General features: G+C 52.6%; 1 protein-coding gene across 1 annotated transcript; it reads left to right on the top strand.

The window, feature by feature from the left end:
- Window positions 1–4,234: 4,234 nt before the first annotated feature.
- MLF2 (myeloid leukemia factor 2) lies at window positions 4,235–8,829 on the top strand. The gene is made up of 9 exons (XM_031444194.2): window positions 4,235–4,432; window positions 4,994–5,071; window positions 5,316–5,442; window positions 5,701–5,736; window positions 6,264–6,317; window positions 6,680–6,808; window positions 6,967–7,126; window positions 7,702–7,914; window positions 8,280–8,829. Exons 2-8 carry the CDS (start codon window positions 5,022–5,024, stop codon window positions 7,887–7,889), a joined length of 744 nt encoding a protein of 247 aa, XP_031300054.1. The 5' UTR covers window positions 4,235–4,432; window positions 4,994–5,021; the 3' UTR covers window positions 7,890–7,914; window positions 8,280–8,829.
- Window positions 8,830–13,175: the final 4,346 nt, after the last annotated feature.

The following is a 13,175-nucleotide window of genomic DNA, read 5'->3' as shown; positions in this document are numbered from 1 at the left end:
TTCGATGCCTCCCTCTGGGCTGGGAATGCTCTTGGGCAGAGACCATGTCTTACTTGTCTTTTCATCCCCAGAACCTTGCACTATACCTGGCGCATAGTAGGAGCTCAGTAAATATTTATCGACACCACAGAGGTAGCACAAACCTCCATCCTTAAGGTCCATGTTAATCGCCAGACATCCTGCCTCCTTCTGGAAGTCTTGAAATGATCAAGGGACAACAAAAAATTCTTTTTTTTTCCTTTTTTAATATATATATATTTTCTTCTTTTTAATTTTTTTTGGGGGGTAGGTAATTAGGTTTATTTACTTATTTACTAGTGGAGGTACTGGGAATTGAACCCAGGACCTAGTGCATGCTAAACAGTCACTCTACTACTGAGCTATACCCTCCCCCCAACAGGAAGTTCTTAAGATTCAAAACCCTAATGCTAATGGCCACAATTAACATTAGCAAGTTTACCCAGGAGGGCCTAATAGCTAATATCTTATGGTGGAACTAGGCACAGAATTCATTTATTCCTGTTGTCCTCCTGCTTTGGGTGGCTAGCTTCTAAACATAAGACTGTCCAGTTACCCCGTGCAGTAGCAGGGTCACGGTCGTCCAGCCGGACACAATTGCCATGTAGTCTCACACTAGTCCCGCAGGTACTCAGTACAGTTTGGGAAGCAGAATGGTCATTGGTTTCTCATTCAGTTGCCCAGGTCAGAAAACCCTGGAGCCATTCTAGAGTCTTCTCCCTTGAACTGCATCCACCCATCAGCAAATTGTTAACTCCATCTTCAAAATATACATAGAATCTGACCATGTCTCTCCCCTCCACTGTTTTAACCTACTCTAAGCCACCATCAAGTCTCATCTGGATTATGGGTACAGCATGCTAAAAGGCCTTTCTGTTTCAGCTGTCCCCCAACGGTCTATTCTTCACACAACAGCCAGAGTGGTCCTCTTGTAAGTTATACAAAATCCCACAGGATCTGGCTTCCTTCTTGCTCTGTGACCTTGTCTCTCACTACTGCTCTTCATTCACATCAGTCTAGGCATATTGGCTTCTTTGTTGTTCCTTGAATACGTTAAGCATACTTCTGCCTCAGGGCCTTTGCACTTGCTTTTTCCTCTGCCCAGAATGCCCTCACCCCAGCTATCCCTCACCTGGTTCTGGTCTCTGCTTAAATATCACCTTATCAGTGAAGCCTCCCTAGTCACCCTAAAAAGCAACCACCACCGCCCAGCTGCTTGCCTGTTCCTCTGTGCCCCTTCCACCCTGGTTTATTTTTCTCTGTATCACTGTATCTCCATAGTGGGGGAAAGTACCTGACACAGTAAATAAATACTTGTTGAGTAGATGTGGATATAAAAACAAACCGAAAAGGTGGGTTTTAAAACACTGTTCCTGGTGGAAGAAGGTATAGCTCAGTGGTAGAGCGTGTGCTTAGCATGCACAAAGTCCTGGGTTCAATCCCTAGTACCGCCATTAAATAAATAGATAAATAAATAAATAAACCTAATTACCTATCTCTCCCCAAAAAAGCTTAAAAATTAATTAATTAAAAACAAAACAATGTTTCTGAGTCACTGTTCAATCTCACTCTGATCTGTGTCCACTGTACAACTCATTCTCTTTACCTGGGGCAAAGTAGTGCTAATTGTCAGGGTTTACGTCCCTCCCCCAATACACTTGCACAGATACGCACACACACTCAGTCACACCTATTCATGTTGGCTTAGGCTGGAATCCAGTCTCCCCTAACTCCCACATCATCGCCCCATCCTCGCTCTGGTCCAGTTGCCAACTGCCCTGGGATTGTTCCCCATGTGTGACCTCACATCTAACAAGGGCTCCTTTTCTGGCCCAGCTCTGCTCTCTCAAGGACCTCCTGACTTTGGCTCCATCAGATGAAGCAGTGAATATAAGAACCATTGTTTCTCTTTCTTCCCAACAGTCCTTATCCTCCTTGAGTCCAGCCTCACCCCCGGCAGGGCCACCCACCCTCCTACATCTTACAATCTACAGGACACTCGGTGACTGAGGAATTTCTGTTCATCGGTGTTCACTGGACAGAGATGTAAGAAAGGTAGGAAGGAAGTAGGGGTGGAGGGGAGAGGGGAAGGCAGGGAGAGAGGGAGACAGTGAGGGAAGGTGGGAAGGGAAAGGAAAGGAAAGGAAAGTGACAGAGGAGGAAGACAGACACAAACCCTGGTTTAGGGGACAGAAAAGTTACTTGTAAAATTACATCCTTTCAGTTCCTGGAGTGGATGGCTGCCTATATGTTAAGTCACTGTGGAATCTGAAAATGAGCTCTGGTATCTCTTCCTTCATCCCCATCTGTTCAAGGATTTCTTTTTAACCTGAGACAAAGCCCAGGTTTGGAGTTTTTTCTCATAGTTGTAAATACTCCCAGGAGGGGTAACTGATTTAAAGTCATGCAAAGGGTGGGGAGGGTATAACTCAGTGGTAGAGTATGCACTTAGGTGCTTAGCATGCACAAGGTCTTGGGTTCAATCCCCAGTACCTCTATGTAAAACACAAACAAACAAACCTAATTACCCCCCCCCAAAAGAAAACAAATCAAATCATGCAAAGGTAAGAATGACTGATATTAGATTCTTAAGTTTTGGAAGGAAGAAAAAGAGCTCTAGGCACCTAAAGGCAGTAGGTAGCAGACACAAGGTAATGGAAAAAGACCAAAAGGAGGAGGCCAGAAGCTGATCAGCTCTGGTGAAGGCTGAACACGATGAAATGACAGGGGAGAGGCTGGAAGGTGAGGACCACACTTAGTTAAGTCTGGGCTGCCGCACTCTCACTGGGACAAGTCTTGATCACATGTCAAACTATTTTGGTTTGGGTGCAAGAGGAAAAGGGGCACTTGCATGGCAGGATGTTCAGAGGTAGAGCATCTGGAAGACAAAAGATTTTCCTAAGTCTCTTCCCCAGAAATATCAATGGAAAACACATTTTCTTTTATTCTGCTGTTGTCTTTTTTCGGCTTTGCCAGTCTGCCAGCTTCTAATTTCTGTCTTTGTTCCCCTCTATCTCCACTATTGTTTTTTTTTTCTCTTTAATAATGATCAAGTCCAAAGAAACCTGAGAAGCCCCACTCCCACTACTATTTCCTGAGTCACAGGGACCTCTCCTCCTTCTCCCCCAGGGAAGTGTTGGGGATGGGAACAAGTCTTTCTCACTGTCAGGCCCCACAGAGCACTCACATGGCCAGCGGCCAGTGTAAAGAACCAGGAGAGCTGGAGTTTGGATGAGTCTGGTCTAAAGTCCACCTGAGACTGTCCAAACACTGACACCCCGGGGGAGGGCCCTTCTCTCCAGTTGGGCCAGATTTTATGCAAGACATTTAGTATGTCAAAGTATCAGTCTTTGGCCTTAGAGTCAGGTCTCCTGAGCCCGTTTTCAACTCCGCCCCTGGGTGAGCTTGGTTAATAGAGTTCTCCACCCCTTCTCCCAAATGTTAGACTTTTGACCTACCTACCTGCCTGACTAGAGGCAGGAAAGATCCATGCGGACTGAGAGGTCTTGAGGATACAAGGGTTGGAGAGAAGAAAGGAGAGATTGGCATTAAATAAAAAGATTTCAGAACTAGGACTTCTTCCCAGTCTGACCCTTCACAGCAGTGGGGTCCGGGGGCCTCTCCAACGCCAGTTCCTAAGGGACTGCAGTTCCAGCCTGGCCGAAGAGCGCCATCTGGCGGCCTGTCCCCCAACCTATATTTCTCCTTGCCCCAGCTTGAGTTCTCGAAGCCAGACCTGGGCAGAATTGTCACCTCCTCCCCTGCGTCACTTCGAGGACCCCGCCCCTGCCTGGAACGCGCCTCCTCCCGAGGGGACTGGCCCTAGCGCCTCCCCCGCAGAACTGCCGCCCTTCCTCCCTCTCGGGTTGAACGCTTCCCGGGTAGAAACCTGCTTAATGCTCCCCCAGGGATCCGCCCCACCTCGTCGCCCAAGGGGAGCCCGTCTTCCTCCATGGGAATCTGTCCCCCGTCCTCTTCCTCCCCTCCCGAGGGATGGACTCCTCTGCTCCTCCCCCACACCCGTAGAGAGCCTCCTCCGGTTTACAGGACCCAAGTCCAGGTCACTGATGAGCCCTCTCTTCCCACCGCCCCCGGAGAATCCCGCGGCCCCTGGGCCCTCGGCGCTGGCGCACGCCCGCCTGCGCCCCACGCCCGCCGGTGGGCGGAGCTCGGAGGGCCCGGCCCCGGGGTGGGCTGTCCCATCGTGACGTCACTTCCGTCCGGGCCTGGCCGGGGTTCGGGCTCCGTGGGCCGAGGAGGGGCACGGAGGTGGCAGCTGTGCTAGGAGGCGGCGCGGAAGGCCGAGGAGCTCACGCCCGGACCAATCCCGCGTCCCGGGCCGCAAGCCCCGATTCTGCCGCGCACCGAGAGGCGATACCGGCCGGATGGGCTGCTGAGCCCGGATCGGGGACCGGTGAGGCTCGAGCGGAGCGGGCAGTCGGTCCGGGGCGGGAGCGGCCCGCGGGGCTGCAGGGTCCTGGAGCCTGGGATGCGGGGCGGGGAGCGGGACAGGCCTGCCTCTCCTGCTCGCCCGGCGGGGAGGCAGGGGCCGGGGGAGCCGCCGACGGGCGCGGTGGGGACGGTGAGGCCTGCCCGGGGGAGGCCTGGCTGCGGCCGGGTGTAAGGAGGGGGCGGAGTGGTTGGGGTCATTAATGGGCGGAGGGCCGGTACTTGGGATTCGCATCCGGAACGGTGGCGTCGGGGGAGGGGGGAGTATGTTTCTCGCCAGGGCTTTGGGAAGAGGATGGCTCTGAGAGGGGGAGGCAGAAAACAGGCTTGGAAAATTTTTTCCATGGTCCTCCTTCAGAGAGAGATTTGACGAGCTCTTCTCCTGAATACCTGGAGAAGGGTCTCATTGGAGTTTAGGGGGTCAGTTACAGTATTTGGAAGGGGCCTTGCTCTGAAAGTCCCGACTCCGTGCGGGTGTGCAAAAAGCCTGGCCGCCTCCAAACACTGAGCCTCCTCATCTTCACAGTGTGGAGCCCCCTGGAGCTAAAGTCAGGATGTTTCGCTTCATGAGGGACGTGGAGCCTGAGGACCCCATGTTCCTGATGTGAGTAACCCCTCCCTCTCGTGCTCCAGAGCAGGCATCCGCTGCACTTCTGGTCTCTGAGTAGTTCAGAAAGATATCTTGGCTCCCTTTGCTGACACTGATGGCAACTGGGTGGCTGCTCAGACTTGGAGGGGACATCTGTGCCCCTGGCTCCCTATGGCTGTTTTCTTTCCGGGGGGGGGGGGCGGCGGGAGGTGTTGACTGCTGGCCCTCCTGCCATCCACTCTGCACACTCTCTGCACAGGGACCCCTTTGCCATTCACCGTCAGCACATGAACCAGATGTTGTCAGGTGGCTTTGGATACAGCCCCTTCCTCAGCATCACAGATGGCAATATGCCAGGGACCAGGCCTGCCAGCCGCAGGATGCAGGTAATGGTGCTGCAATACACCTGAGACCCAAAGAAAGGTTGGAGGGCGGTTAGTAAAGTGCTTGATTTTTCTTGCACAATGGCCACTTTAGCAAGTGGAATGCGTTCCAGGAGGAGTGAGAGAAGGGGTCTGGAAAACAAGCTTTGTGATCCCCTTTTGAGAGGAGGACGGAAAACCAGCAGAGGCCACAGGCTTGGTGTGGGATAGTAAAGAGACAGGATGTGGTTTCTAATTTCTGTTCCTTACGTGTTTCTGTAGACCGGGGCTGTCTCCCCCTTTGGGATGCTGGGAATGGTGAGTTTTCATCTCCTTGTGACCTTCTATCTCAGGCATGCTCTGTACCCTTAGGTATTATTTCCAAATGTGTCTCTCTGGGGTAGCCTTATGGATAACCCTAGACTCCTCATACAGTCTTCACAGAGCTCTGGGCCTGCCGTGTGCTAGGAGTCCTGTAAGTTCGAGATGCTAATTCACACTGGCTCCTGTACTTCTAGGAGCCTTGCCCATTAGGAAAGTGTAATTGCCTGGCAGAGTATGTAACTTTGGCTTGCTTCCTAAAGGTGGGAGGAAATAGGGCAGCCAGGAGAAGGAAAATGGGATGAGAGCAGCCCTGGAGACCTGGGGAGGAGGGCGGCGGCACACAGGAAGAGACGCGAAGAGAGGCATGTTGTGCTCAGGTCTCCTTCAGGAGGAATGAGGAAGAGCAGCTGTTGGATGTGAAGGGAGGGGAGAGGGGATGTGAGGCCCCGTAGCCGGTGGGAACCAGAACGCAGTAACCTGTGAACGTAACCCTGACTCTGTGTTCCATCTCTCTGCTCTAGTCGGGTGGCTTCATGGACATGTTTGGGATGATGAACGACATGATTGGGAACATGGTGAGACTCTGGCCCCATCCCCTTCCCCAGCCTGGTTCCCGGTGATGGCCGGCTACACCTTGAGTCCCAGGAGGCGGGAGTGGGAAGAGCGTGTCAGCTGGATAAAGCGACTGGGGCCGGAGGGCACAGGGGTGCTGAGTGAATATGCGATTAAGGCTCCATCTCTTCAGGTCCTTTTGGTTTATTGCTGGACTCAGGGGAGTTTGCGAGGAATGAGGAGTCCTGGTGGTTTCTCAGTTCTCACATTTTGTGAGAAAGATACAAGGAGGAACCGGCAGTTGAAGCGGGGGATGGGTTGGGGGGGTCCCTTGTCTGGAGGGGAACTCCTCCCCGTTCAGCCTGCTGTTTCCTCCCCTCCTCAGGAGCACATGACGGCTGGAGGCAATTGCCAGACCTTTTCCTCTTCCACTGTCATCTCCTACTCCAATACGGGTGACGGTGCCCCCAAGGTCTACCAAGAGACATCAGAGATGCGCTCGGCTCCGGGCGGGGTGAGTTGAAGGCTCCTCCTGTCCCAGAGGAGGCAGGACTGAGTGGCACCCACAGAAAACCTGGCTGCTTTTTTCAGGATTGGGTCGTGGGCGGTGTGTCGGGGCTGGCATAGCCAGGCTCTGGAAGGAGCCGCTGAGTGTGTTCTGCCTCACCCCAGATCCGGGAGACCCGGAGGACCGTGCGAGACTCAGACAGTGGACTAGAGCAGATGTCCATTGGGCATCACATCCGAGACCGGGCTCACATCCTCCAGCGCTCCCGAAACCACCGCACAGGAGACCAGGAGGAGCGGCAGGACTATATCAACCTGGATGAGAGTGAGCCTTCCTTCCCACTCATCACCCTTCCCGCGTCCTTGCCCGTAGCCGCTAGTCCCAGTCCCTTGAGCTGAGAGACAGCAGCTTTCTCTACCACCAGGTATATTTCTTGGGCAAGGTGGTGGGTGAGCCCTGTGTCCTGACCTTACTTGGAGCCTTTCTGTCAGCTTCGGGCTGAGTCAGGTGCTGGCGGCATCCTCAGCGAGGGAGGGCGGACTTTGTTACCTAAGTCAAATATCGATAGTAATCTACCCGTCTCCATCTGGACCGGTCTTTTTCTTTCTCCTCTGTGTCTATTTTTTCCAAATCAGCAAACATTTATTACTTACTGTATGCATGGGATTGTGCTCCGTAACTAACTAATTATCCCCGTCCTGAGTTCCTGCTAGTGGCTTCCAGAACCATGCTGAATCCAAAACTGCCAAATAAATCGCTGTCACTGCGTCCAACACCCTCCACACACAGACTTTCAGCCTTCGCCCTGGTTTTGGGGCTTAGAGCTTGCGGCTCGCTCTTGTGTCCGCCTCCGGCAGCCAGGCGGTTCAGGTGACGGGTCTGGTCTCTGTCCTCTGCAGGTGAGGCCGCAGCATTTGACGATGAGTGGCGGCGGGAGACTTCTCGGTTCCGGCAGCAGCGCCCTCTGGAATTTCGAAGGCATGAGGCTTCAGCGGGTGGAGGACGAAGGGCTGAGGGACCTCCCCGCCTGGCGATACAGGGACCTGAGGACTCCCCCTCCCGACAGTCCCGCCGCTATGACTGGTGAGGGCCCTGAGCCCTCAGCCTCTCTTGTAAGTACCGAGGGTGGGGACGAAGGTGTTTGTGGGGGTGGGGAGTGCACTCTGCACATCCCTTTGCTGAGGCAGCAGTCCAAGTGCCTAGCAAATGCTGCCTTTGATAATAGAAGGCTTTTTGGGCAGTGGGGGGAGATAATTAGGTTTATTTATTTATTTTAATAGAGGTACTGGGGATTGAACCCAGGACCTCGTGCATGCTAAGCAGGCACTCTACCACTGAGCTATACCCTCCCCCGGAGAAGTTTTAATTGGTAAGGAAAGAGAGAAGAGTGCTCTCATGGCAAGGGGAATTAGACCCAACTCCTGGTTTTATATTTTGCCTCCTTTTTGACTCATGCTCATCACTTTTCCCCCTCCAGGTACAGGCTGAGAGGCTGAGAAATCATCCCTGGAATTACTTTTCCTCAACTCCCACTCCCAATTTAATATTAAATTAACAGGCAAGCTGGCCCCCACCTCTCCCTGGGGGTCTCAGGGAGAGCCTTTCACTGCCCCTTTACCTAGTTTCTCCTTCTTTAATCTCCTTACCACGATGACTCCACTTCTCCTGTATCCTCTCACTTGATTTTTCACTTTGCTGCTCCATCTCCGTCTCTGCACCTCCTCTCCTTCCCTGTTTTACCCCTGCCGTGCATTGAAGGGGCTTTAGGGACGAGCCCTGGGTTAGGGGCCTCCCCTGTCCCTCAGCTACCCTGGGTCCACCCACCTCCTCCTCCGATTCCCCGATGCAGGGGCTGTAGCCCTGGCCCAGGGCTGTGTGTGGAGGGAGAGGACCGGTTCTCAACCTTTTCTCCCTTCCCACCCGCTACACATCACAAAAGTCTTCCCTGCACCTTCCTCTCCCTTTATTTTTTGATTTGTGCAACTTGTAACTAGGTGTTTATGGAATAAAGGAGAATGGAAAAAAGACTGAGTAGGATTCTGGCTTTACTTCTGATCTTTTCCCTGTTCAGTTTCAACCCTCCTGTCTCCTCCTAGTCACTTTCTTCCCTTTCCTCTGTCTCTGTGTGTGCCCTTCGTAACTCCAGTTCAAGCCCAGCACCTCAGCGGTAAGGACAGTGGGGCTGTCAGATCTCTGGCGGGTGAGGAGCAGCAGCGGGCGGGGCTGGGCTGGGCTGTGGGGTGAGAAGGGCTGTCCTGCTGGCTCCGTCCCTGGCTTTGGCTGTACCTTCATTTGTCAGGGGGATGCAGGGCATCCCACACTGGTGCCTGAGGAGTCTCCACCCCTTGTCCCTTGGGCGTAGTTTCTCCCCTGGACTGTGGGTGGGAAAACTTGGGGTACAGAGCAGGAAGGAGCCCAGATAACCACATGCAGTCCTTCGGGGTTGGGAGAGGCTCGGGTCAGCAGCATTCTTCAAACCCTCCACCCCCAGCTGTTGAGAATTTGAGCCAAGAGAAGGAGACCAGAGAAGAAAACCAGCCTGGAACCCGAGCAGCCCTGGAAGGGCATGAGGCACTCAAATTTCTTGACAGTCACTCCTGCCTGACCTGGCTCAGCAAACGGTGCTCTGATCCTCCTGGCAACTCACTGGTGATGGCAGGTGTCTGTGAGAGTCTGAGGGCAGTTTCTACTTTATAAACATCTTCAGTCCTTGTCAGTTGGCAAATCAAAGGCAAAAATAAACCACTCCTTCCAGGTTCTCTCAGGGTTGGGGGTTTTCCTGGTGTCACTGATGGACAATAGATTCAAGAGGGTTTGTCCAGTCACTGAACAACCAGGGAGACAAGGGTGAGCTTGACAACCAGGCACGGGCTTCTAGGCCAGGGTGGGTATTAAATCTCATGAAAGTCTGTTGAAGGTGCACCACAAGGGTCAAGGGAATCAGCCCAGCAGCTAAAAAAATCCAGGAATCCCAGAAGTTGAGGCAGAGAGAGGTCATCTCCAGTTGGGTGGCTGAATTGTGGACGATGATGTTCAAAGCGTCCATAGCCCTCCAATTCCAGCGCGATCTGTGCTGTCAAGATGACACACAGTTCCTCTGGGAGGGGGAGGAGCAGTCTCTGGAGGAGGCGGCAGGTGAGAGCTCACTGGGGTTGTAGAAGGAGCCCCAAGGCTCCTCCTCTCAGCTCTGCCACCAAGCCAGCCACGTGTTCTTGGGCAGGCCATTTACTTCCCTGGCCCTCAGCTGTAGAGGTCCCTTCCAATTACAAAATCTTAGGCCACAATTCATGCCCAACCTCTCAACCTGGATTCCAGGCCCAGTGCCCACACTCAGGGGTAGAGTTCCAAGTGGGGGCTGGAGCAGGGCAAGGGTTGCCTTGATTTCAGTCTAGGTGAGTCATCTAGGGTTTCACAGGCTCTCCCATTTGGGTCCTGGCTTTCAGACACATGAACCAGTTAGTTTCCACCCTTGCTTCCTGCTCTTGGGGAGGACCACTCTGCAACCCAGCACTTATCTGTAGGGCCCATGATGGTTGTTTTTGGCAAGGATGTGTGGTGGGAAATTAGGTGTTAGCCAAGGTGGGTGAGATGCTCAAGAGCCAGCCCCCTGGCCCTTTCCTGACCTGTCTTCCATGTGGGGTGAGGGCCAGGGAGCAGAGCCAGGAAAGGACTCGGGGAGGAGGCTGACATTACATTTCCAGCTCTCCAGTCAGCCCAGCCTCGTGCACAATGGCCACCCCCTCAGCCCTCTGACAGATGTCCGGAGGACATGGTCAGACTCACTTACATTATTTCCCCCCAGCCCCAAAAATTATAGGTTGGAAGAGGCTGATACTTGGTAGGAGACTAGGAATTAGAGGAGTGAAATTATGACTACAAGCTGGTATAAGCAAGCCCCACCGGGCCCCCTTGCTCACCTCTGACCCTGGGGAAGACTCTAAATTTCTCAATGTCAGTCTCCTGCTTTGTAAAATGGGCCTTTTCGTAGGCGCTGGTGGCAGTGGGGACATGGATTCATACCTCAGAGTTAGGAGATCAGGTGAGTTAGTACAGAGGAAGCATTTGACACAGTGCATGGGATAAAGGTGCCTGACTTTGCCCCAGTATCCTGTCCCGGTCCTGTGCCTTCAGTGCTCTCCGGTGGTCTTTATGCCCACTTCTACTCTCAGGACTCCTAAGATGCTTCCAGACAAGCTGGAAATCATCTTACTGAACTTGCATCAGCTTCCAGCCCTCCATTCTCCCAGCTACCAACTATTCTCTTTCAAACCTTTTTATGCCTCAGCTTCACAGACGGGAAAATAGAAACAGAAATGTCTGGGGCCACTCTGACCCAGCTCATCTTGCAGTCTGGATAACAAAGGGCCTCAAGTCCTAGTAACACCCGTTACCCAGTGCCCACTTCCTCTGCCCAATGCCCACATCGAATAAACAGGTCACCTAGAGAACAGGCTGACCCACGAGAAGTACCCAGCAGTCTGGTCTCCCAGCTCCCTGTCTTCTATGTCCATTCAGTGCCCCATACCTGTCCTGCCTCGATGCGCTCAATCCTGGGAAGGGGTCATTCCAGGGGCTGAGGGGGCAGCAAGGGTCAAGGATTCCTTCTCTCAGGCCACTCCGGGGGTCCCAGGGTGAGTAAAAGGTAGGCTGTACCTCTCTCCCTCTTAGACATCTGTGTGGTCTTCCACTAGGAGAGGTGGGAGCCAGGTGAGGTGGCACTAGAAGGGAGAGATGAAGACAGGGAGTTTGGTCTGGGAGGCACTGGGAGGTAAGAAATAACCAAGAAGGGACATGAGCAGAAACTGTGCGTAGCTGCTTCCTCAAAGGAGCCTCCCAACCAGCTCCATCCCGGGAAGAGCCTGCGGGGCGCGCGGGGCTGGCGGGGCTTGAGGGAAGGGTACCTGAGGGGCCTGGGGTGCAGAGGCTGGCAGAGCTGTGACAGAAGGTGGGCCTGAAGTGCCCCCCGTGCAGAGAGGGCTGGCGGCTCTGAGCCTTCCTAGCCTCCGTGGCTGGCCTTAAATGGTACCCCTGGAGGACGAGAAGCAGGCAGTTCTGCTTCCGGGCTCAGCCCCTTCCCGGCTCTGGACTGTCCCTGAGATGAGTGGGTTTTGGTTCAGGGTTCCTTGCTCTTTTTCTGCCCTTTATGATTCTTATTCCCTGAAGATTCATCTTTAAGACACAAGCAGGGGCTGCCCTGGTTCCTCCCAGCGTCCATCCCATCCTCTTCAGTTCTGTCACCTGGACAGCTGGAAGGTTCTAACAATTATCTCCCAGATGCCAGTGTTCTCCAGCCCGGAGGCCAAGCAAGTGTCTGAAGGTCCGAGGCTAGGACATTCAGACCCCCGAGCTGGAGGATGGGAGAGAAGCTGGCATGAGAAAGGGCCCCAGAGGTGGGACTGAGTCTCTAAAAGGACTAAGCTGTATACCAGAAACTAACAACAACCTTGTAAATCAGCTCTACTTCAATTTAAAAAATAAATAAATGAATAATAAAAAAATAAAATTAAGTAGCCTTCTGAAATGTCAAAAAATAAAAAGTAAAAAGATAAAAGAGGGAGCAGAAATACACTGGGAAAGGTCAAGGTGACACTGAGGTGGGAAACAGCTTGATGAAAGGGAAAAAGCTGGATTCTTAGAAAATCACTGGTGAACTTAGACAGCTGTCCTAGATTCGGGGCAGGAGGGATCCCCAGTTCACAGGGAATGTGGCCCGGAAGGACAGAAGCTGATTCCCAATTACACAGAGACCTTAATTCAAGCAAACCCAGAATATGATACAAATAAAAATCTTCGAGCTGAAAGAGATCTTAGAGATCACCCTCTCTGGCCGTTCCCAAAAGTGACACCAGATCAGAATCACCACCCCAGACCCACTAAAGCAGAATCCCAAGGTTGGAGAGGATTCCGATGCAGCTTAGCAATGGTTACAAATACCATTCAAACCCCCTCTCCTATTTTACTGCTCAAGTACAGGGTGACTTGCGGACCATAATACAACTACCCAGCAGCCGGGACTCAAAATCCAGATTGACACAAATGATACTAACATGCTGTGCGGCAAGATTCACGATGCGGGTCCTTTAGATGGAAAGCTCCTTGATGACTGAAAATTTTTTCACATTTATATTAAAAGTTACAAGTAATGGCACGGTGTTTAAAATGATGGATGCCAGGAGTCTAGCATGTTTGTTTTTTTCAATATTGTATTTTTAACATATGATGAAGTTGCTGTGTTTGTTCTATGAGTTTTAATGCATACAGATTTGTGTAAACACCACCACAGTCACGATCAAAACAGTTCCATCACCCCCAAACCTCCTCTTCCTGCTCCTCTGAAGCCACCCCCCTCCTCCAGTCCTAACCCTCAGCAGCC

Source organism: Camelus dromedarius, chromosome 25, assembly GCF_036321535.1.
Source record: "Camelus dromedarius isolate mCamDro1 chromosome 25, mCamDro1.pat, whole genome shotgun sequence".
Lineage (NCBI taxonomy): Eukaryota > Metazoa > Chordata > Mammalia > Artiodactyla > Camelidae > Camelus > Camelus dromedarius.
The sequence above is the reverse complement of the archived record's forward strand: the minus strand, read 5'-3'. Positions and strand labels throughout refer to the sequence as shown.